Source organism: Abramis brama, assembly GCF_963993115.1.
Source record: "Abramis brama genome assembly, chromosome: 23".
Classification (NCBI taxonomy): Eukaryota; Metazoa; Chordata; class Actinopteri; order Cypriniformes; family Leuciscidae; genus Abramis; species Abramis brama.
In genome coordinates, this window is record NC_139985.1 from 30,286,962 (window position 1) to 30,312,826 (window position 25,865).

Here is a 25,865-nt window from a genome sequence, read left to right on the forward strand (position 1 = left end):
AGTTTTAAAGGTCTGGAGGGAGGAGACAGCGCGAAGGTGTAGTGTTTAAGTTGTGTGATACAGTGTTGTTTGAATTACAGCAACACAGACAAATAAAAACGGCTTCGATCAGCAGAACAGTGACTTGTTAACCTCCAGTGATGAAATGACTGTCAGTTTAAACACCTCTTAAATCATTGTTTCGCAGACCAGAGAAAAGCTCACCAGCGTGGTTTGGTCACGAGAGAGGCATCACGATGGAAAACTGCTGGCAGTGGAACTGATGCTTAATGGACATTAATGTAGCTATAAATGTTTTACTCAGTAGTTTCTATGCATGCACTACCAAGCAATCACATTATCACTGCATGGCACAAGCTGATTGGCCTCTGCTGATCCTGCAGCCAATGAGATTGCTTGCTCAACATGTAAACAGTCTGGGTCAGTGTTTGCTGTAAGCTGGTCCTACAGGACTATCAGAGTTCCTCTGAACCCCTCCACCTCCCCAGCTCCATCTGTCCTCTGAACCCTCCACCTCCCCAGATCTGTCCTCTGAACACTCCACCTCCCCAGCTCCATCTGTCCTCTGAACCCTCCACCTCCCCAGATCTGTCCTCTGAACACTCCACCTCCCCAGCTCCATCTGTCCTCTGAACCCTCCACCTCCCCAGCTCCACCTGCCCAGATCTATCCTCTGAACACTCCACCTCCCTAGCTCCACCTGCCCAGATCTGTCCTCTGATCCCCTCCACCTCCCCAGCTCCACCTGCCCAGATCTATCCTCTGAACACTCCACCTCCCTAGCTCCACCTGCCCAGATCTGTCCTCTGAACCCCTCCACCTCCCCAGCTCCACCTGCCCAGATCTGTCCTATGAACCCCTCCACCTCCCCAGCTCCACCTGCCCAGATCTGTCCTCTGAACCCCTCCACCTCCCCAGCTCCACCTGCCCAGATCTGTCCTCTGAACCCCTCCACCTCCCCAGCTCCACCTGCCCAGATCTGTCCTCTGAACCCTCCACCTCCCCAGCTCCACCTGCCCAGATCTATCCTCTGAACACTCCACCTCCCTAGCTCCACCTGCCCAGATCTGTCCTCTGAACCCTTCCACCTCCCCAGCTCCACCTGCCCAGATCTGTCCTCTGAACCCCTCCACCTCCCCAGCTCCACCTGCCCAGATCTGTCCTCTGATCCCCTCCACCTCCCCAGCTCCACCTGCCCAGATCTGTCCTCTGAACACTCCACCTCCCTAGCTCCACCTGCCCAGATCTGTCCTCTGAACCCTTCCACCTCCCCAGCTCCACCTGCCCAGATCTGTCCTCTGAACCCCTCCACCTCCCCAGCTCCACCTGCCCAGATCTGTCCTATGAACCCCTCCACCTCCCCAGCTCCACCTGCCCAGATCTGTCCTCTGAACCCCTCCACCTCCCCAGCTCCACCTGCCCAGATCTGTCCTCTGAACCCTCCACCTCCCCAGCTCCACCTGCCCAGATCTGTCCCCTGACCCCCTCCACCTCCCCAGCTCCACCTGCCCAGATCTGTCCTCTGAACCCCTCCACCTCCCCAGCTCCACCTGCCCAGATCTTACATGCTCACAGAAGTGTGTCTTTGTATCTATGAGAAGTAGTGAGTCCATTCTTGCTCTGCAGCAGCAGCGTAGCAGATCTAGTCCTCTAAGACCAAACACATTAGCATTGCCATATTCAATAGCATGCTAAAAATATTTCATAAGAGATATAAGAGTTATCATGATTAAATTATTATAAGCAGTTAAAATGTTGCTCTTTTGATTAATCCATATTTATCTATCACGCTGGGTCTGTTTAGTTGGTTCTTTGAATTTAGGGTATGTTTACACAATAACGATGTACTAAAAACGTAAGAGTTTTTCCTTCATTTCCTTCATTTTCAAAGCGTTCCCCGTTCACATGGATCCATGAAAAACGACTAAACACGTTGTATTGCCAGGCCAGTAGATGGCGATGTAAGAGTGTAAAGAAACACTACAAACCTGTAGACTGAACACGTAATACACATGTCACCGTTTTCACAGATTTGTGTTTTTGTAGTGTACACAGAGACAATAACAGTATTGTTTCAAAAACTTGCACTTTAAAACCGTTTTCAAAAGTTTGCGTTGTCAGCCCCCCAAAACGCTGTTGTTGTGTAAATGAACGGCCAAAACACATAAAAAAAGTATTTTTTAGTTAGTACTGGTCCATAATCCAAATACTCTGTAATGTGATATGTTTATTTTTCATGGGGAAATTTCAGTGACAGTTGAACCAGTCAAGGCCTGTGTTATTTGAAGACAGTGTTCTGTCTTTTTTATTTCTGGCATGAATGCCATGAGCCCTCAGAGACTGTTATAGGTAAAATGTAATTGTGCTACGAAGACTATAGAATTATCATGACAGAAAGAAAGCTCAGGCACACTCTAATCAAATCACAGCATATTGAAATCCTACAGACAATCCGATTGTGGCATACGTAAGCATATCCATCCCATGTCTGTAACAGAAATGTGAATTAGATCAACGCTCCACCAATCCTGAGTTTCGAGAGGCTCAGACTGGCAGCTTTAATGCTAAAATACACTTTGACATGACAGTCAGCTTGTTGCAGTCTATAAACATTGATTTGGTTTGCCTGGAATGGTTAAACATTCACTGATTCAATGATCAGCAGTGATATGTGGCTACTTTTAGTTGTTGGAGCTTCTGTCTGCATCGATCAGGATCTCTTTCAGGATTTATGACGTAACTGAGACCAGACTTTCTGCTATCCTAAGAGTTCAGTGTGCAGACAGCTGTGAGTAAGCCATTCATCAGTAGACTTCACACAAATAGTGTACCAGTTTAACCGACCAATTGGCAGACAATTTGAAAACAGTCATTATGTTGACTTGACAAAGCTTTTTATTATTTTTATTTTCACACTAAACTCTTTCAAGATTCAGTTCTAGAGCCTTCAAGCTTGGTTCAGTCCAATATTTGGCCTTGATGTAGTTTTTTGTAGTGGATAATCAAATTAAATCCCAGTGCATCCCATTATCCATCTATCCATAATGCATCAAGACCTTAACAGCCATCCAGAACACCCTAGCAACATCCTAGAAACCAGGCAGAACACCCTAGCAACATCCTAGAAACCAGGCAGAACACCATAGGAACATCCTGGAAACCAGGCAGAACACCCTAGCAACATCCTAGAAACCAGGCAGAACACCCTAGCAACATCCTGGAAACCAGGCAGAACACCCTAGCAACATCCTAGAAACCATACAGAACACCTTAGCAACATCCTAGAAACCAGGCAGAACACCATAGGAACATCCTGGAAACCAGGCAGAACACCCTAGCAACATCCTAGAAACCAGGCAGAACACCCTAGCAACATCATAGAAACCAGGCAGAACACCATAGGAACATCCTGGAAACCAGGCAGAACACCCTAGCAACATCCTAGAAACCATACAGAACACCTTAGCAACATCCTAGAAACCAGGCAGAACACCATAGGAACATCCTGGAAACCAGGCAGAACACCCTAGCAACATCATAGAAACCAGGCAGAACACCATAGGAACATCCTGGAAACCAGGCAGAACACCCTAGCAACATCCTAGAAACCAGACAGAACACCTTAGCAACATCCTAGAAACCAGGCAGAACACCCTAGCAACACCCTAGAAACCAGGCAGAACACCTTAGCAACAGCCTAGAACATCCGGAGCACCCGCCTAGTAACCCAGAAACTTTGGATTTCATCATCTCACCCTTAAAATTCATTCTTTTCTCACTTTAATTCTTTCTGGAACTCGTATGAATGTGTGTGTGCGTGTGTCTGTGTTAAATATTAGTTTTATGTGTTAGAATAATCAATAAAGTCTTGTTTGTATTTTAAAGAGAAGTGTTCTTGTGTTATGTTACAAATGTAATGTCTTAAACTGCTGATCTCAGTTACCTTGCTAATAAAAAGTGTGTTCACTATAGTCTGGATATTTGTATCTGCTGCAGAGCTGATAGTCCGTTCAAGTGAACGCTGGACGAGTCATTTGCTCGGCCGGAAAATAAATGATTCTTTAAAATTCCCTATGATTAATGAATAATTCCCTTTGAGCTAAATTGACCTGTTACCCTTACAATTCAGACTGATGTATGCACAATTAAGATCAATTAATTGCTTTATATTGAGTCGTATTTAGTGGTCAGTGTCTATTGTTTTCTGTTTGACTCTGTGAAGGCATTTTTGGCAGGAAACACGTTTCGTTGGGATGGAAAGAAAGGGTTGCAAAAGCCCTTGAATCAAAAGTCTGTTGACTGGAATATTACCAGAAAGCAAGCAGCTTCCCAGTGACTTTGCAGTCCTCTGGAGGGCAAGAGTTATGGACATTATACAAAGACACAATCTATTAAATACTGGCCCTGCGGAGCCGTTATCGAGCGTGACAGCATGAGCTGCTATTAGCTGCCTTCATAACTCCAGTCTAATATAGAGCAAAATCCCTCCATCTGTACGGCAGAATGACTCCGCACTTCACCAGCAGTTAGAGACAATTATTAGCTTCGATTGACGACAAAACAGTTGAACAAACTGTTTTGACATTATCATCAAGTCTTGTATCATCATTATAGTGACATATGTATATAGTAAAGTGTATATTTCAGTAATTGTTTTACTGTTTAAATGTAGATGCAAAGCCTATAATAACAGGTTGTTATTTACTAGAGTGTGTGTTCTGTAAACCGATCTTCTAATATGGTTCGTAATGGTGGAAATGTTCAATATTTAATGTCAGTCAAATCCTTAAGGTACAATACTGTATGTATCTACACAGAAATTTACTTAAAAAAAAAAAAGCAAACTTTACATAAAATATGAATGGCTGTATATTAGCAGGGAACCACACGTAATCAAAGCAGTTCAACCAGCAAATAATGAAGGGAAAAGTCCCAAAGACTCTCTTGTGTGTGGAACTCAGTTCAAAGTAGATCAAAAGATGCCTTACTAAAAGCCTTACTTCACCAATGTCCTCTTAGAACTTCAAACGGCTTGGTTAGGAGTAAAAAGGAGGCAGCGTGTGTCACAACTGGTTGTGGTTTTGTTTCGTGTTCATGCTTTCATGTCTTTTATTCTGTAGTTTGGTTCCTGTTTCCTGTTTCCTGTCATCTGTTTCCTGTCATGTGTTTCTCTTGCCCTCATGTGCTCTTGCCATGTGCTTCCCCTGCATGTCTTTGTGTCATGTTCTGATTGGTTGTCCTGCTTATGTGTCCTGTTTTCTCATTGGTTCATTATTTGATTGTTCACAGGTGTTCCTTGTTAGTCATTAGTCTGTGTATAAATAGCCGGCATATTTCATTGTTCCTTTGTCTAGCTGTGTTCACGTAACCGTTGTTGGAGAGTCTCATGCGTCTAGTCTTGAAGAACCACACAGTATAAGTGTTTCAGCCTGCAGCATTTTTCACCAAATTGGTTGAGTGAATCATTCAACGACTCATTCACGAAGAGTCTAAAGACCTACAGGCATAACAATGTGACCGACTGAGGCACTATAACATCCCCACCGAAAACACACACACTGACAAGTGTCTGCAACAGGCGCAAAGTGGAGTAATACAACATCATCACTCTTGGAATGCTGATCGACCAATCAGATTCGAGGAAACCGGTCCGGTTAACTGTGTAAAAATATATATTATGTGTGTCTGTACACATAGGATATCTAAGGATGGACATTGCTGATGGTGTAGGTTGGAGTGAATTACAAAGACTCGCAGTGTAGCTCGGGTCAGTCACTGATGTTGACACACACACACACACACACACACACACACAGAGAGAGAGTGTTCTGGAGATATAATGACTCTCAATGCAGGACTTCTCATGAACTGATCAATTTTACTTATGATGTGATTATATGAAAATCTCTTCCACACTGATAGTTCTAGTTGCCAACAGAAGTAAGTCATACAAAGTCTGTGTAATAAATATCAGTGTTCATTTGCATATCATTTATCAGTTGCAGTCTTTTGGTCACTTGAATATTATTCCAGTGTAAATCAGCTGTTCTCTATGTGAATATATAGTAAAGTGTAATTTATTCCTGTGATCAAAGCTGAATGTTCAGCATCATTACTCCAGTCTTCAGTGTCACATGATCCTTCACAAATCACTCTGAGGATTTGATGATCAAGAAACATTCATTATTATCAGTTTTGAAAACAGTTCATATTTTTATGTAAACTGTGATGCATTTTATTTTTCAGGATTCTTTGATGAATAGAAAGTTCAGAAGAACAGGATTTATTTGAAATGAAAATCTTAAATGTATAATATCTGTGTCTGTCCTCCAATCTGACATTATAAAGTAATATCTGTTGGGTAACTTGTGAATACAGCAAAAACACACTGACATTATTTAAGACAAGAGTTGAACCTTGTTCTTGGATGAGAAGTTGAGTTGTGGGAAAGTAGTTTTATAGTTTTATAAAAAAAAATGATAGGCCTACCTGAGAAATATGAGCAAAACCTGTGACAATCAGCAGATATTTCTCACTGATAGTCTTTTGTGAACAGTTTATTAGACCCGTCACATTCAAATATTGAATTTTGTCACAGAGACTTATCTTTTTTATTATTATTATTTTGCGAGGATCAATACTTTTCTTCCATTTCTTTCCAGTTGACTTGCATGAAGAGTGAGACCGGCAGGATTTCCCCGAGCGCCGCATCAGTGATGTGTGAGATCGCTTTACTAATAGCTTGTTTTGAAATGCCAATGTCTTCATTTATTCTCTCTCTCTCTCTCTCTCTCTCTCTCTCTCTCTCTCTCTCTCTCTCCGGTTTCATCTCAGAATGAATCCATAGTGAACATGCATTTCATATCCTCAGCTCAGCTGTCTGACAACTATAGGAACAAAAGGAATTCCAACAATATTCGTCATACGCATTCAGATCTTTAATAATAGTGTGGTTTTTCACTCCTCAGCAGTTTATCTGAGAGTGTTTGTAATCAGAGTAACGCTGGTGAAATCTGACGCTGACGCTCTTTACAGGACTTACACCACATGTTGAGAAAGGTTACTGTCACTCATTCCCGTTCCGGAGAGCCGGATCTCTGCCGGACCACGAGTCCCACGAGTCCGGGACAAATGAGGCTGTACCAGATGATAAAACAGAGAAAGCTTTTGAAATTCATAGAATTTTGAAACACATTCTCTCAAAAAAAAATTAAAGACTCTGTAATTTCTCATGTAAAAAGTAATATCATATTTTTGTCTCCTAAAAGAAAGTGATTCTGAATCTGAACTGAAACAAGTCGTCAGTAATTCAGTCTCAGGTTTGTAACTAATTTGCATAATCCCCGCCTGTGGTCTTGATTGGCTGAACGTCTCTTAGCTCCGCCCTTAAACACTGTAGTATATCTGAGACTAGAAGAGTTTGGTTCGTGTCGAGAAGACGCTGTTTTCTGAGATTGATACGGTAAAACCCTCGCCATCGTTACTGTTCGTATCACTGTGATCAAGAGCTGAGGAAGATATGATAATGAGCGTTTGCTTTCTGACCAATCAGAGCAGAGCAGCTCTCAGAGAGGCGGAGTTTAGAGAACCTGAATCTTTGATGGAAGCGTTTCAGACACTGAGAGAAAAGAGCTGATGCTGCCGTGCAGATTATGAGAGAATTACAGTGTTTTTGATCTTGGATGAATGTGAACCTGTTGTAGGAGACGCCAAAACAACATTAGGAAAATTAAATATATCATAATAGGGCACTTTAATATGACATAATTAATAAAACATAATCTTTATCATGCTACAATGTTTTCTATGGGTTTTATAACTTAACATCTGAACCAGCGGCAGTACTGTATTATTATTTTTTTTTTAGGAATTAGTTACTTTTTTCATTGCACACATACACTCTTAAAAAAAGGTAATTTTTTGGCATTTATGATTCCATGAAGATCCTTTAACATCCATGGAACCGTTTCATTCCACAAAAGGTTCTTTATAGTGGAAAAGGATCTTTTAGATTTTGAAAATGCTCTTATCATCACTAAGAAAAATGGTTCTTTTAAGAACCGATCAAAGGTTCTTTGGGAACCAGAAATGGTTCTTTATGGCTTTAGGAACCTGTATGTTTTTATAGTATAGGATAATTATGCCACATTTTTTACTTCAACTCATCTCCAGCCGTTGATTCTGACTGAGACTTTACGAAGAGCCGTCGTGCAGTTCCTCATTCTCTGAACATTCATCAAACACACATTTATATTTCAGGATTATTTGATAACCATTTAATTTCTGGCAGCTTCTGAGAAGAAGGAATGAAAATCAAATGTCCAACATTAGATAGCATGTGTCCTGACTGACAGTAATGAAAGATATTAGAACAGATTCTGAATGGTGCTCGTTTTCTGACCTCTTCTTTCTCAGGACGTTCTTCTTTTTCTGCCCATTTATTTCACCAGATTGGACGAAATCATACGTTTGATAATGCATAATATTACTGTTGCTCATTGTAAGTGTGTTGTTGTGGAGTGATGGAGCTGCTACTGAGTTACTAAATATATATTACATTATTGTGAATCAAACATCTATTCACGGTAATGCAAATATAGGATTTCTTCACCTCTCAATTGCAAAATGATTGACATTTATATTTCAGTCGTCAATTGTCGAAAACTAAAAGATGACTTTCAAGATGGCGCCAGGATGTTTGCCGGCTTGCCACAGTCTGTCCTTGTCTCTTTTATTTGTAATGTTTCTTGTTTGTTTTATCACGCGCTCTGTTTGCTCCCCTCTGGTATATGATCGCATGACGCTATTTAATATTCGATCGGCTGTGTCCGATTGTTTATTTCGCGATCCCAGAGATGATTGGCATCTGCACTCGCATTATGTGCCAGTCGCATTGAGGAAAATGTGTTACCTGCCGGGATGTCTGTGCATGTGGAGGAAACGGCAAAGGAAGCGTGGGAAGCGTGCTGGAGTCCTTGTGAGATCGAAGAAGATCGGGAAGTTTCCAGTCATCGGACCAGCTTCTTCGATGGCGGAGGCCGTGGTCGTGAACCTGAGATGTTCATACATTGTGCCTGTCTTTCCGTCTTCGGCGTTGATGCCTCAGTCCTCACGGATGGTTCACGTAAGGCGACAGTCTGCAGATCGAGGAGTTAATAATCGGAATCTTCGCTCTTTACGTGACGGGAGTCCGGTAACATTCTGTGATTCCTCTCTGCAATCCTCCTCCGATACCACTCCCACTCCAGTAACAATGGCGTTGATTAACGCGAGATCTCTGGCAAATAAGACCTTTATTTTAAACGATCTTTTTCTTTCTTATGAAATTGATTTTTTATTTATTACTGAGACTTGGCTTAATGCTGGTGAAATGTCTTCTCTCTCTGAACTTTCTCCTCCTGGTTGTAGTTTTTTTAGTACCCCTAGGTCTGTTGGTCGTGGCGGGGGTCTTGCAGTTGTTTTTAAAGACAAATTTAAGTGTAGACTTTCACCTTCTGCGTCTTTTTGCACTTTTGAATCTCAGTTAATTACGCTGAATTCTTTTAAATCTGTGTTATGTGTTTTGATTTATAGACCCCCAAACTTTCATGGGGATTTTATTCAGGAGTTCTCAGAATTTTTATCTGGTATTGTCCCTTCTTTTGACAATATTCTAATTTTGGGGGATTTTAATATCCATGTGTGCTGCCCTTCAAAGCCCCTGGTCAAAGAATTTTTAAATTTATTAGAGTCATTTGATTTTTTACAATGCGTTTCGGGTCCAACTCATGAACGTGGTCATACGCTTGACCTTGTATTATCTCGGGGTTTTTCTGTTGATAGCATAAAGATTGTTGATACTGTTTTTTCTGACCATAAGACTGTTATCTTAAATTCTAACTTTCCTTGTGGTGTGCCGGATAATATTGTTTCTGCCTCGGTTTCATCTCGCATACTCGATCCATGCACAGCTAGTAGTTTTTCAGCTGTTTTTAATGTCTCTCCTTTTTTTTCATTGATCGATTCACACTCTCTCTGTATGGGTTTAGAAGAGTTGGTCGATCAGTTTAACTCTTCTTGTTTAGAGATTTTAGATGTTGTGGCTCCTGTCAAAGTCAGGGGGAAAAAAGTCAAATCGCAGCCCTGGTTAAACAGTGCTACCCGTGCTCTTAGGCAGGAGTGTAGGAGAGCTGAACGCAAATGGGTTAAAGATAAATTACAAGTCTCTTATGAGATTTTGAAGAACCATTTGAACGAGTATCAAAGAGCTGTTAAATTGGCTAGATCAAATTATTTCTCTGTCATCATTTCCAGAAACTGTAATAATTCTAGAGTACTTTTCTCTACTGTAAATGCTGTTCTTCACCCTACTGTTACTCCTTCACTCACTCCTTCTGCTGACATGTGTGAAGAGCTCTTAAACTTTTTTATTGGTAAGGTTAATGGAATTAGATCTCAGATTTCATCTGTTGGCAATAATTTTATTGCTTCTGTTGACCTTCCGAACCAATTAACCAGTTTTATGCCTGTTTCTTTGCAGCAGCTTAATGATATTACTGCTCATATGAAGATATTAGAAAAAATTGTGAATGCACAGCTTAATGATTTTTTAACGAGAAATAACATTTCCGATAGATTCCAGTCAGGTTTTAGAGCTGGCCATAGTACAGAATCTGCTCTTTTGAGGGTCTCTAATGATATCCTGCGAGGATAACCTCTGGAAGGAGGTTATCCTCGGAAACCGTATCTGGACTCTGGAAACCGTATTGTTTTGCTCTTGTTAGATCTTACAGCGGCATTCGATACAGTTGATCATAACATTCTCATTGATCGTCTTAGGGATCAGGTTGGTATTCAGGGCTTAGCCCTGAAATGGTTCTCTTCCTATTTGAAGAATAGGACTTTTTCAGTCAATTTAGGGGATTATTTTTCTTCCGTTGCACCTCTTGTGTGTGGGGTTCCACAGGGCTCTATACTGGGACCAATTTTATTTTCCCTTTATATGCTCCCTCTAGGTTTGATTTTTGAGAAATTTGGGATTCAGTATCATCTGTATGCGGATGATTCTCAAATTTATTTACCACTTAAACATGGGCATAAATTTGCCATTCAGTCTCTTCAGGCATGTCTGGCCGAAGTTAAGTGTTGGCTTGCGAATAACTTAATAACTTTCTCCAATTAAATGAGGATAAGACCGAGATGATTTTATTTGGAAATAAGGGGTGTGTGGATGATGACTGCCTGGGGTTGTTTCCTGGGAAAAAAATGTCTAGTGTGAGGAACCTTGGTGTCATTTTTGACTCGGAGCTTAAATTTGACCGGCAAATCAATGCTGTCGTTAAGAATAGTTTCTTCCATCTTAGATCAATATCTAAATTGAAATCTATCCTTTCTTTTGACGATATGGAGAAGGTTGTTCATGCCTTTGTGTCATCCCGTTTGGATTATTGCAATGTGTTGTATTTGGGTGTGAGTCAGGCTTCTCTCTCCCGTTTGCAACTCGTTCAGAACTCAGCTGCTAGACTTTTAACCGGTACTAATAAGAGAGAGCACATTACTCCAGTGTTAATTAAATTACATTGGTTACCTATACGCTACAGAATTCAATACAAAGCGTTGTTGTATGTTTTTAAGTCTCTGCATGGTATAGCGCCTGAGTATGTTACTGATTTAATCAGCCGCTGTCAATCCAGTAGATTTCTGCGCTCAAATGATCAATTGCTTCTCATGGTTCCGCGATCCCGTTTAAAATGTAAAGGTGATCGGGCATTCTCTGTTGCAGCTCCTAGGCTCTGGAATGACCTTCCTCTGTCTGTAAAAACGTGTCCTTCATTGGGTGTTTTTCAGAGTGCGCTTAAAACTTATTTGTTTTCTTTAGCATTTGATAATGCTTTGTAAGTTGTGTGTCATTTGTTTGCATTGTTTTTATGTTTTTGTTTTTATTTTCTCTTTTTATATCTTCTGTACAGCACTTTGGTTCCACTTGTGGTGTTGAAAGTGCTTTATAAATAAAGTTGAGTTGAGTTGAGTTGAGTTGACATGCTGTGAGATATACAGAACTGCTAAAATTAGATGAATTTGTCTGTGCAAATAATTTCAATGCAGAATCTTGATTCTTGATTCATAATGGATTGTATGGTTGTAAAGAATAAAGCACATTCCTCTTTCCACACTGAGCTGGTGCTTTATTTTTAGCCACATGAAAGCGTACAGATCCACGAAGCACACCGAGGCTTGTGTGTGTGTGTGTGTGTGTGTGTGTGCACGTGTGTCCGGACCGGAAAGACTTCAGGTTGTTTGTGTACTAAAGTGCGTTCCTGTGAGTTCCTTCCACATCCGACGAATGACTGACCATGCAAGCTAACTGAAGCATTATGGGTATTATTTGGTCCGATGTCTCGAGGGCGAGAGCACAACACACAGCGTGATACATGAGAACACACACAGGCCCTGATCCATCAGACATGAAGATTATTAATCAGCTGGAATAATACAGTATACCAGAGTATAGATTTCATATTAGACAGACGTTTAGTTTAGCGCTGGATTGGAAAAACTGTTTTTGTTTGTTCAATTATTATTATTTTTTTAAATGGAATATTGCAGTGTTTATTATACATGATTTATGAATGAATGAAGACGTCAAACATGCATTTTTTTTTAACGCATTCTTGAAGAAATGCATTCTTACGTAGAAGTCTGGTTTTGTATTTTTTTTTGTTCTTGCGAGTGACATGAGGCTGTATAGATGATAACATCATTTACTGTTCAAATAAAGAAAGTTTGACTTATTTGAACTCAAATGTAGACATTTACTAAATGCATGATTTCTATGATACACTGCAAAAAATGATTTTCTTTTTCTGTACAAATATAAAACATTCTTAAATCAAGATACATTTACTGGAAAAGCAAAATGACTGACGATATTAAGTTTTACTTTCTGAAAAAAATTGTTTAAATGAAGTGAGTTTGTGCTTAAAACTGGAAGAAATCTGTCAGCGAGGTCAGAAAAATAATCGTGTTTTCCCTTTGAATTAAGTTTATTTTTCAGACCCTAGTGATAAACTCACTTTATTTTGATGATTGTTTTTCAGAAAGCAAGACTTGTATATCTTCAGACATTTTGCTTCTCCAGTAAATGAATTTTGATTTAAGAATTGTTTTAATTTGTGCTGGAAAACGAGACAGAAACACTGAGGAAGAACATCAGTTTGCAGAGTAACATTTTAAAAAGATTTTTGAGCTAATACATTTTTAAGACACAAATAATAAATGTGGGAATTTAAAATGGACACTTGACAAAAGGATGTTTCTCTTTGCTGGAATGTAAAAATATTAGCTTATATTGGTCCGATTCATGTGCCGATACAGTGAGATATTGCCAGATTCAGTCATAAAGAGAACAAACCCAGCGATTCAGTCTGTGATCATCAGTTCAGCTTCTCTCATTCATCACTGACACACATTATAAAGCTGAAAACACTTACAGTAAACTTACTATACTCTCTCTCCAGTTCTCACTCAGAAACTGCTAGTAAAACAATGCAAAAAAGAGTAAGTAAGCATGAACTTTTGTAAGTAGAAAGACTGAAATAGTAAAATAAACTTTGCAAAATCAGTTACAGTACATGCACATGCATATAAAACACAGTTTGCACACACACAACAACATACTGTACATTCATACACTAGCCTGCAAGTGCGTACAGAGTTGCACATACACTATGAATAATCCCATATGTGTTACTGTGAAAGCATCCGAAAGTATTCTTGTAATGTTATTTTTTATTCCAGAAACTCAACCAATAGAATATGAAATATAGACAAGAGCACATACAGCGTTTCAGTAGATTAGAACAGCAGAGACACAGACACCAAGATGCACATACATTCAAAAAATGTGGATAAAAAACATATGCGATCAGTTGAGGCGGATCATTCTTATAAGACGTGCACATAAACTATGATGGAAACACATTTACTGAATAAAACAAAAACCTCATGTGACTTTGCCTCAGCGTCGGCTGTGATTGGATAACTGGAGTAACCAGTGGACCAATGGCGTCGCAGCATCTCTAATGTTGGTTTGGTGTTTCTGAAAGAGTGTGTGATCAGAATGATCTGGTGTAACTCCCTCCAGAAGCATCTCACACACACGAGTGTGTTCCCGAACGCCAGCATCCGAACGCCAGAGATGCTCGAGACACACTCGTTTATGATGGAGGGACAAGAGTCTGATTGCAGAAACTTTTGCACTAATTTCCCAATTTGTCCTCTTGAAAACATGGGATGGAAACGCTGCTTTATTCAAATGTTTTTTGCAATATTCCAGTTGTATGCACAAGTTAAAGGCCCACTGAAGTGCTTTGGAACGCACAGCTTTAATTTCCACTGAAACAGGAAGCTAAGGCGGGACATATTGAATGGCTCCTCCCCCTTTTCAAATAGCCAATAGCGTTTAGTTTCCCTCACAGACTGACAGCACCATGGAAGCGAATCCGAGCGCTGATGATACGCTGCAGATGTGAATAAACTCTAGCCATTTCATTCTTAAGCAACCGAACATACATCTTGACTTTAACCCATATTGCTCTGTGTGTCGACGGCCGCTTTGGCCAGGTGGTGTTTATAGCAGAGGGGGCGGAGCTTCAGATTCTAGAGAGCATTTGATTGGACAGAAGATGTGATGAGAAGAGGTGATGTCATAAAAATCCCTGATCCATTTTAGCAGAAGTGAGAGACTGTGAGTTTTGAATGCTTATATCTGCTAAATGTGAATTTTGTCATTGTTTTGGAACAGACCAGCTTATTCACAACCTTAAGGCTAACATATTCATACTAAAAGATAAAAAGCCTCGAATGGAAACAGTTGTTGAGAGCGAAACAGCAGGTGTTTATTTGTCAGTTTGATGACACAGTATTTATGTGTTATTACAGAAATGAACACGTCAACTGAATGATCTGTTCAGCACTGACAACAACTTATGACAAGCTCACTGACAGTCTAATATTACTATATCTATTAAGTTTCCCGGCAATAAGTCGTTTCATTTACTGTAATCAGTTAATATCCTCCCAAACAGGAATCATTAAAATTTTTAATATTAATATTTTTTGTTAAAAAAAAATCTGGGCAATGTTTCTATTTTTAATGAAATAATGCAAAGTCATTTTGGTGCAAGGTAATGCTGAGAACTAAATCACTATAAGACTCTTAAAAAGTCCAGAGTTTCTGGTAATTGCAGCAGTTTTTCATCTGTCAAAGCTGTGAGGAAAATGTTCAGTAAAAGCTCATTAGAGTCGAGAGAAATAAAAGCTCTTGAGCCTTCAGTCATTAATCTGCTTCATCAATGAGCATCAACAGGCTCATTAAAGCAAACGAGCACAGGACAAATTATAGACGACATCTTTGTTTTATTAGCAAACGCGCAGGAGTTTCCCCTGAGGCTGGAGGACTGGCCACTTATTATATTTAATATTAATCTGTATTACTGCAGTTTCAGGTGATCATGTAGTTCCAGTTTAGGACTGTTCTAATGAAATTAATTAGTTAATTTCAGTGTAATTACAGGCAGTGGGTTATGTGTATAATAAATTAAATTAAAATAGCTTGATTATCCATCATCAAATGTCCCAAATGTTCCCTGGCTGTGTATCAGAATCGATCCGTGAGATTGATCAGTGAAGTAATGTAACATTCCAGCATTTCAAATATAGGCAACACTTTATAATAACTGCACGCTATTAATCATTAGTTAAGCATTAGTAAACAGTTAATTCATCATTTATAAAGCATTAATAGACATTAATAAGCAGTTTATAAATACAGCTATAAATGCTTTATTCTTGATTTATAAGCATATCTATAATGTGTTTAATAATTGTATTTTCACAATTTATTAATGATCAATTTATCATTTTTAAATGAAGTATTGCATTATTTACAAACCAGTTATTTAAGTGTTGTCATTGATTAATAAGATCACTTAGAAAGTGTAAGTAAATGTAGTAGATTCAGGAGTTATAAAGCGTTTAGTAGTGGTCAGTTCACTATGTGTGTGAGCTCATCTGAAGTGAGGACTAGTTATGCCTTGTAAAACATTTATAAAGGAGATTTAAAGGCTCATTTATCCTCTAAACAGTGATACAGAACATAGAAATATTAACAGCCTTTAAATCTCCTTTTTTAAGCCTGAATTACAGTAGAAATACATGTTAATAAAGCATTTATTGATCATTGATCAAGTATGAAAATACAATTATTAAACACATTATAGATATGCTTTTAAATCAAGAATACAGCATTTATAACTATATTTATAAACTGCTTATTAATGTCTATTAATGCTTTATAAATGACGAATTAACTGTTTACTAATGCTTAACTAATGATTATTAGTGTGCAGTTATTATAATGTTATTATTATAATGTATATTATAATTATAATGTAATTTATCTTTAATGTGTCACTTAGTTGAACTCTCATATATTAACAGATACAAGTTTTGTTTTTAATAGTATATCAGTAAATGTTGAAATGAACATGGACTAAGATTAAATGTAATGTTAACAGATGAAAGTGTTGCCAGAATAAGTATAACTCCTTTCACTGTTATTTGATAATTAATATTTTCACTGCAAAGTACCACAGAATCAGTTTGCTAACCCATGTCACTCCTAACTAACAGGAGCTGCTAACCCACACCTGAAGCTGAAGAACTAACTCTAGGCATGAAATGAGCTCTGTGTGTGTGTGTGTGTGTGTGTGGATGTTCAGCAGAGCCGGGCTGATTGAGTTAGATGCTGTTAGATAAGGTCAGAAGACATGATTACATTACACTAGGGTTAATACTCCACGTGTTCAGAGACAACACTATCTCACGACCAATTCGTATGAATGATAAAAAGTTGGCTAATTATTTGTCTAAACCCACGTGATGGGTAGGTTTAGGGGCGGGGTCAGGGGTAGGTCATTCGTATGAATTCCTACGAATTGGGCAGTTCGTAAAATATGTACGATTTTGCAAAAATTTGTACGTTTTCCCGTGAGATTGGGTTGTCAGAGACACTCGGACTCAAGCGCACCTGAGCAGAGACTGGACGCCACGAGCCCTTTACAAACACATCAGTTTCTGTCTGAACGATCAGCTGCAATGACTCACATCTGTCCGATAGACACGATCCTCAGGTGATCACAGTCCATATTCAGAACAACAGCATGATTATGAGTGTGATATTTAAGCATCATGGCACATTATTATAAACGGCTCGTCCCATCGATGTAGAGTTGAAATATGCACAAAAACAAGTGCCTTAAAGTTCATAATATTTTACGAACAGACTTTGTCCGTGTTTAAGTGCTATAATCGGGTCCCCGGCGCTTCTACCAGCCCAGAAAACGTGAAAAGTCAACTTGTGTAAACGTTAAACATGATGATGAGATGATCAGTGTAACTCCACAACAACTACATCAGTGTCTCCACTAACATTCAGAAACGTCTAAAAGTTACAACCTCTTCCTCTACTGGTGATTTCTGAAATTCTGGATGAGTGTTGACAGCCAAAGTGCGGCACATAGAGCCTCCTCTCAGTGCTAAACTGAGTTCATTTTCACTGCTTATTGCGCTTAAACAGTCAAACACACACAACATAATGTCAAAATGCGGGTCATGGCGAGTACTGACATAAACACGGGCAGTTGCATTATAAGTGAACGTAAACCGCTGAGAAAGAAAACGCATGTGTGACCGTATAATGGATCAGTGCATTAGGTCTTAAAGTGACAGCAGCCTAAAATACCTGCGGTGAAATTATGAGATAATATTAAAAATATACATTTTTCCAGCAGTTTTCCGTATGTTATTGGATCTGCATAAGCCAGAAAACACATAACGTGATCATTAAACATTAAACAGCATAAACTGTAAATCAAAACTGCCAAATGTTACTGAATGAAATGTTGAACGCATGAAGAGGAACTGACTGTGAAGCTTTGAGGAGTTGATGGACTTGATCTATGTTTTGATCATCGTTCTGAATCTCATCAGACGAAGACTTTGACAAAAACACCATTCTCTGTTGTTTTCTGGTGAAACACACTCACATTCAAGTGCAGATAAAAGAGAATGAATAAAGCTAGAATACAACCAGAGGCTATTCTCTTTTCTTTTTTCTTTTTGATGATATATTGACTGTTTACATATTCATACAACAAAATATTATGGGGCCATGACATTTGTGTGAATATGATCAGTGATGCTGACGCTGGCTGGCAACTCAACAATGAAACGCTGGTGGGGAGGCAGTTAACACACACATGTATACACATAAACATAATTGCAGGAAATATCTGTCCTGCATGTCGACATTTTGCTTTCCCAGCAACAACATCATCCTCACACACTCACACACACTCACACTCACACACACAGCGCTCAGACGCAAGCCTCAGGCTCTCTGTGCTGATTCACCATGTCTCTTCTCTTTCCTTCAACACATGACTGCCCTCACACACTCTCTCCCGATCCACACAGAGGAGACTCAAGGGCAGAACCGCTCCGTATTCCCACATCCACCGGGATTCAGCTCGGGGGGGTAAACTAACATTTACAAAACCACAGATTTCTCACAATTCTTGAGCAAAATCAACAGCACAAGTGCCACAGAATCCTCCAGCAAGAGAAAAGCACACAGTCCCGAGGGAAATAAAGCGTCTCTCTCAGAGGACTGGACGTGGCAGATCACACACACCGAAGATGGAAGCCGACGGTTATGTAAGCTTCATGTTTGTGTCATCCTCACTCTTCAGCGCCGCACAAGACGCTTTCCAGATCACTCTCAATAATGAAGCTTTCTCACTTAATGCTGGGACTTAAATGCGGGCGATTATGTGAAATGCTCAGGGATGAGATGTTATTATAAGAGGAAAACATGATGTCTGTGTCATCATTCTCTGCTCATCACTCCTGCTGTTTTCTGCTCGCACTGAATACGCAAGCTCAGAAAAAAGGTACAGAAGCCTTTCAAAAGGCACACATGTGTACCTAAAGAGTGCATATTAGTCCCTCAAAGGCACATATTAGTACCAAAAGATACATATTAGAACCTTTTTAAAGGGTACCGTCCCAGTGACAGCTTTTGTACCATTGTTTTCTGAGAGTGAGCAGTCTAAAAACTTGAGTTAGCATGAACATCTTTGAGTGTGTAAAATGCAAACTGAATGCAAAACATTTGCAAGGCTCTAATTAGGCTCGCTTATATTACAGTAAAAGCTCTGGCTTCCTAAGTCAGTCGCATTGAGCCTCACGGGCTCGCCCAGCGCTGGAGAAATCAATAGCATCCACATAACACACAGTTGGCTTTCCTTTCTTAGAGAGAACGCATGCTGACTCCAGGAGAAACGCCACTGAAATATTCATGTCTGTAATGAGGGGAAGTAAGTTGGGATTCCTCTACTCTGGGTTTTATACTATGCAAATCCTGTGCATAAATGTCTTCTGTGGCACGCTTGAAGCGCTAAGCTCATTAATGTAATGCACCCCGAACATTCATCAGGTGCAGCCGGACGGGGACTTTCCAAGCCGGTCGATCGCAGCACTGGAGCCGAGACTGGAAGAGAGTAGCAGATTCCACACCACAACTATAATGATAACGACTCAGAGGAACTAAAGATTGCAAAAACTGCAGTTCATCCACACTTCCAGCAGATTAACCCTTCATCATCAGTGTCAAGTCAAGTCTCCTTTACTTAGAATGCATCAAAGCAGCTTTACAGAGATAACAGGAAAATAATGCAACAAAGTTTGTGTCTAGAAGAAAATAGCGTCATTGATGCAGGAGAATCTGAATAAAAGCTTGAGATTGTGATGTAGAGAGTAGCTCTAGTGCTCAATCTGCATCGTGACCGACGGTGTTGTGAATCAAGCCTGTTTGCTTAAGAGGCGTATCGGGCGTTCAAGGTGCCAATCTTTTGTGAAGAAAACCCTAAACTGAGATTAAAAGGTGCCGTGAAGCTCTAAAACAAGCATGGACGAGTAACGTGAGCACTGATTCATGCATGCAGTGTTGCACAGCCAATCAGTCGCAGCACTGGAGACTATAGTAGCCGTGACTGTACAGCGGGGGGGTTCATGACCAGCGTTTAGGACTGAAAAAACATGATCATCCACACGTCCAGTTCCAGCCTAACCTTCCGTCATCAGAGATCTCAAGCACAACCCAGGATGATCTGGATAAAAGGAGATCGTGATGTAGAGAGATGTGCTCAGTCTGCGTCGTGACGAACAGTGTTGTTAATCAAGCACTGTTTAAATAAAGAACTTCTGACTGGAATCAGGCCCGTTTGGTGAAGAAAACCCGACACTGAGATCGAAACGTGCCTCTGAAACAAGCATGGGTGAGTGACGTGCGCACGGATTCATGCACAGTCAACAAGTGTGGTTCCTGCATGAGGACTCACCAGTCGTGCTGCGGCTCGTCGATGACCAGGAGGATCCGGAACCTGCGCGCCGCTGCTGACGGGCTCTGCTCCACCAGTCCCGCTGACGCCGCGGTCTGCTTGACGGCGTTGGTGATGGAGCTGAAGAACCCGGAGCCGGTGGAGCCGGTGGAGCCGGTGGAGGCGCTGGAGCCGGTGGAACCGGTGGACTGGCCCGCTGGAGGCGCGGGGGGGGACTGGGCTGATGGAGTCGGGGTCGGGCCGCTGGGAGGAGGAGGAGGAGGAGGATCGGGACGCTGGAGATCCGACATGTATCCGTTGGGAAGGTTCGCGATGAAGCTGCTGTCGGAGAGACGACGGCGGAGGAAGTTCATGGCTGGTGGTGGTTAAACGCTCAGATCAGATGTGTGTGTGTGTGTGTGTTGATGTTGCTCTTCCTACACTGACAGCTCGAATGCCAGGAAGAGATGCTCACACGGTGCCTGTGTCTCTCGCTCTCCCTCGTTCTCCTCCTCTCACACGCTCTCCCTCCCTCTCTCTCTCTCTCTCTCTCCTCCTCTCACACGCGCTCCCTCGCTCTCCCTCTCTCTCTCTCTCTCTCTCTCTCTCTCCTCCTCTCACATGCTCTCCCTCACTCTCCCTCTCTCTCTCTCTCTCTCTCTCTCGTTATCCTCCTCTCACACGCTCTCCCTCCGTCACCGGTACTCCCCCTCCCTGTCCCTCACGAGCTCCTACACTGAGAGTCTGTGTGTGTGTGTGTGTGTGCGAGTGCGTGTAAGTGTGGATGTGTGCGAGTATGTGTAAGTGTGTGTGTGTGTGTGCGAGTATGTGTAAGTGTGTGTGTGTGTGTACAAGTGTGTCAGTAAAGGTGACTTGACTTGTGTGAGTGAGTGAGTGTACAAGTATGAGTGTGTTTGCGTGTGCGTGTGTGTACGAGAATGAGTGTGTGTGTGTGTGTGCATAAGTGTGTGATCTCTATGAGTTTCGCCTCAAACAGCCTCCCATAGGATCTGTTTGTGTTCACACTCTGCCTCCCTCGCTCTCTCTCTCTCTCTCTCTCCCTCCCTCGCTCTCTCTCACTCTCTCACTCTCTCTCTCTCTCTCTCTCTCTCTCCCTCCCTCGCTCTCTCTCACTCTCTCGCTCTCGCTCTCTCTCCCTCCCTCGCTCTCTCTCGCTCTCTCTCGCTCTCTCTCCCTCCCTCGCTCTCTCTCGCTCTCTCTCTCTCTCTCTCTCTCTCTCCTCCTCTCACACGCGCTCCCTCGCTCTCCCTCTCTCTCTCTCTCTCGCTCTCTCCCTCCCTCGCTCTCTCTCACTCTCTCTCTCTCTCTCTCTCTCTCTCTCGCTCTCTCTCTCTCTCTCTCTCGCTCTCTCTCTCTCCCTCCCCCTGTCCCTCACGATCTGCTGCATCACTGCTTACGTGAGTGTATTACGCTTACGCTGAACCGCAGCTACTGAACGGGGTTTCCAGTGAATATACATGGAAGGACGGGAGGCTCCCACAGCAACCCCCCCCCCCCCCTCCCCCCCTCCCCCCCTCCTCAGGATCGAGATGACCGGCAGACCCTGCGAGGATGATGGGATGGAGGAATAGGTGTGCAGATGGTGGAGACACGGCTCTAAGAGCATCTTATAAACACTGATCCTGTGCCATCATTCAGTTCACATATGGCAAGCCCATGTATTCCACTGAAATACAAACACAATGCACGATGAGGAATGGTGATCATGATCAAGAGAGGCATTTGAAAGCAACAGAAATGTAACATGAGGTTATGAGATTTGCTCAAGGGTTCAATGCTGATTCTGTTCTTCTGTGTTCAAACACCACCGAAGCAGCACATATGAGACTATAAATGCATTTATATAGAGAATACAATTAAAGAAATTGTTTTATGAATCAATCTGTATTGTAAAAAGCGCTATATAAATAAAGGTGACTTGACTTGTGAGTGTGTGTGTGAAAAAATCCCACAAACACACACACTGAAAGAGGAACTATCAGAGAGGGAAAGGGTTAAGTAGATGTTTGCTCATCAAATAGCATGAGTTCTCAAGTTAAATTAGATGACGATCTTCATTTCTGTGTGAAGCCCAGCGGGAACAACTACATGCTGATGGCAAACAGGAAAAATGACAACCAATATGAACATAATTACATTGTGTCTTGTGTAATTAGAGAGATGAATCCAAATGAGATGTTGCAGGTTTTCAGCTGTTCAGCTCAATTTGTGCTCAACTGAAACAAGAACCGACAGTGTTTCAACCACACTGAGCCGCACAGATTTCTTATTAGCTCATCGTTGGGTTTGTAATGCAGATTAGATGCTGAACACACATCATATCGCTGTAGACCAATCACAACAGTCTGGGACCGGCTGACCAATCAGAACAGGCTGGGCTTTTCAGAAGGCGGGGTTTAAAGAAACCAGAGCGTTCAGACAGAGGGTGAGCAACAGGTGCTGCAACAATATAAATTCGGGATGCACCGGTATCGGCCCGATACTGAGCTCATGTACTCGTACTCGTAAAAAAGCTGGCTAGCTGACGAATGAGGAGCAGCAAGATTAGGAAATGGCTGATCGGGAGGGCTCGCGCCGTTTCTTGATGGGAGCAGCTCACGGCGTCGGACAGGTGAGCTCTGCCGACCGATGGGAGATCAAGGACGGCCGACCGAGAGGGCCCATGTAGCCTCCGACGGGAGCAGCTCACGGCCCTACCAGCCGACGGCGGAGTGGAAGCTCGACCGGGAGAGTTCTCGCTGCGTCCGCTGATGAGACAAGTATTATCCTATATTATCCTATGTATTTTTTCCTTTGCCAGGGAAGCCTGGAATTTTACTGAATCTAAGTTAATGCTGAGGAACTCGATGGAAATGATTAGCAAATCGTCTAGCAAGTGAATGAGGTGAGGAATTGCATAATTGTTCAACAAAATCCACCAAACGGCTTCTGATAACATGTCGAAAATATAAAACGTTTCAAAAGTTAAGCATACAGAAAAAAACATTCCGTGCCAGCGTACCCCGAATAAGTGCCATGAATCCGGATGGATGGGCAACACTTTGAAGACAGAAGTGATGTCGATTTTGGCAAGCCAAGCTCCCTGACCCACGATTTTTATCATATCGACCGCCTGATCTATTTTACTCCCCATAAATCCTGATGTACTTTTTACATCATAAGAAGGATGGCGTCTACGCTAATATTAGTCTCTCTGTTTATCCAAGGTTTACCGCAGTCCGCCGGATCCAGATCTCTCGAGACATCAGGCAGTGTTTTGTGCGGATGGGCGGCCGGAGCGCGTTAAGGATTTTCCTGTTAGAACGGTGTTGTGAAAAAAGGCTGAAATGATTGGGCCTCCATTGCTAGCGGACACAGCCTCACGCTAGCTAGCGTCTGCAACGGGCGCTGAAGGGCTGATGCTCGAAGCGAGCTGGATTTGGTGCGGCGAGAAGATGGTGTTGTCGAGCAAGGCGAATCCTGATTCCTGAGGGCTTCCTAACATTGTCCGGGAAGCAGACACACTCTGTCAGTTTAAATCTAGACTAAAAACACATCTCTTTGACCTAGCATACACATAGAACATTATCAATTTCTATAATTCAATGTTAGGCTGCATGGATTAGGTCAGCCGGAACCGGGAACACTTCCCAAAAATCCTGATGTACTCGTTTTTGCAAGGATACAAAATACGGTAGAGTTCCACTTTATTCATCCTCCGCGAGAACTGAACGTCCGAAATTATCAACGCTTGCCTCAATCCTACTACTGTCCACTTCCCAATAGGTGGAATTGTTGGGACTGCCGAGCGATAGGAAGTCGCCGGGGAGGAATTTTGATGTCTCGCCGGTGGAGGCGAGGGTCTAGGCGAGCGTTGATGTCGTTTAGCGATGGGGATGAATGATTAATCACAATAAAACCGCACGCGATTTGGCAAAGTGCTGATGTCGGAGGAGTGCGGCTGATTGGTAGTAAACGCTGCACCATCTGAACACCAGAGGGCGCTCTCATGCAAACACGATAAATATGCCCCGCCGCTGAAGTACAATAACGGTGCATCATTCCAGGAAATCCCTATCGCTGTAGCTGAGTAAACAGAAGATTGAAACGCTTTGATTAAACATGACTTATAAATACACGACCTGATTCTGTGTAAGAAACACATCATCTCACAGGAGGAGGAGCTCAGCTGTCCTTATGAAGTGAGTTTGGAGTAAATGCATGTTATTAAATGTTGTCTGTTGTTGGACGAGGTTCATAAATGCTGCTTATGTTTTGGAAAGATGTTTGATGCGTGTTGTTTTTTCAAATGCACATTATAAGTGACTCAAAAACAATGGCGCCGCGAACTTCACATACTTTTGAAAATCCAGCATTTAGTTGATCCCTGTAAGCGCTCATTGTCACAGTTGTAAACTCAACGGCTTTCTTCTTCCACGAGGGGTTTTGGTGTCACGGCATTTGTTTCCAGGCGGATCGATAAAGAACGCGACACACACGTCTCTCGGACATCCTGCAGAATTCAACCAATCAGATCGCGACTTCGAAATTCCCGAAGTGTTTCCAGAAAAGTGTCGAGTGAGCGAGCGAGTGAGTGAGGTCGTAATTAGACACATTTTACTCACTCGTACGAATTCTTACGAATTGGTCGTGAGATAGCATTGAATATGCTGTTAAACTGAGGACAAACAGAGGTAAGTCTGCTGTATATACACCTCTTGTTTTGGAATTTGGTTGATTAACTGTGCGCTCCTCGAGTTAATTTAGGTTAATTATCTGAACGTGCTCCTCCCGAACTTTGTTAATAAAACATCATTTAAACTATATTTTGTGCTTGTCAAGTTTTTTTTTTTTTTTTTTCATTATGCATATCCAACATTTTGTGTGTGTGTGTGTATGTGTGTGTGTGGTATTACAAACCTGGAAATATTGCTATACATTACATAGAAATGTGTGATTATCTTTATAACCCTCTATTAAATTTAAAATGTAGTAAAGTAGATTTTGCATTTCTCCCTAAATGCATTCTGATTTATAGTATTCTATTCGTTTTCCTATTTCTATTTGCATTTAATAGGATCTCATACCATCTTCCATACAAATATCTTTAGCGACATTATAGAATTTTGAATTTGAATGTGCAAACCTTGTGAAATTATTAGTTTACAAATTTGCCAAGGAAGCAAAGACATTCGGTTTGAAATACCAGATGAAAATGAATTTATGCAGCTTTAAAAGGAGATTATATTGGACGGCATAATAATAATAATAATAGTAAAAATACAAATTAATAGCGCCTTTAAACCAGCTTCTCAAGGGACTTTACACAATAAAAATACAAAGAGAGAGAGAGAGAGAGAGAGAGAGAAATACACAGATAGAAATACAAAACGTAAAAAAACCCCAAAAGAACACACTGGAATACAAAATAATTAAAACCATCAA

At 41.4% G+C, this 25,865-nt stretch overlaps 1 protein-coding gene across 1 annotated transcript in view; it reads right to left on the reverse strand.

The window, feature by feature from the left end:
* syn2b (synapsin IIb) overlaps positions 1-21,510 on the reverse strand; it is a 140,334-nt gene extending 118,824 nt beyond the window's left edge. The window contains exon 1 of the mRNA XM_084100842.1: positions 20,442-21,510. Within this exon, the coding sequence (XP_083956968.1) occupies positions 20,442-20,794 (353 nt within the window). The 5' untranslated portion in view covers positions 20,795-21,510. The remainder of the gene's footprint in view (positions 1-20,441) is intronic.
* Positions 21,511-25,865: the final 4,355 nt, after the last annotated feature.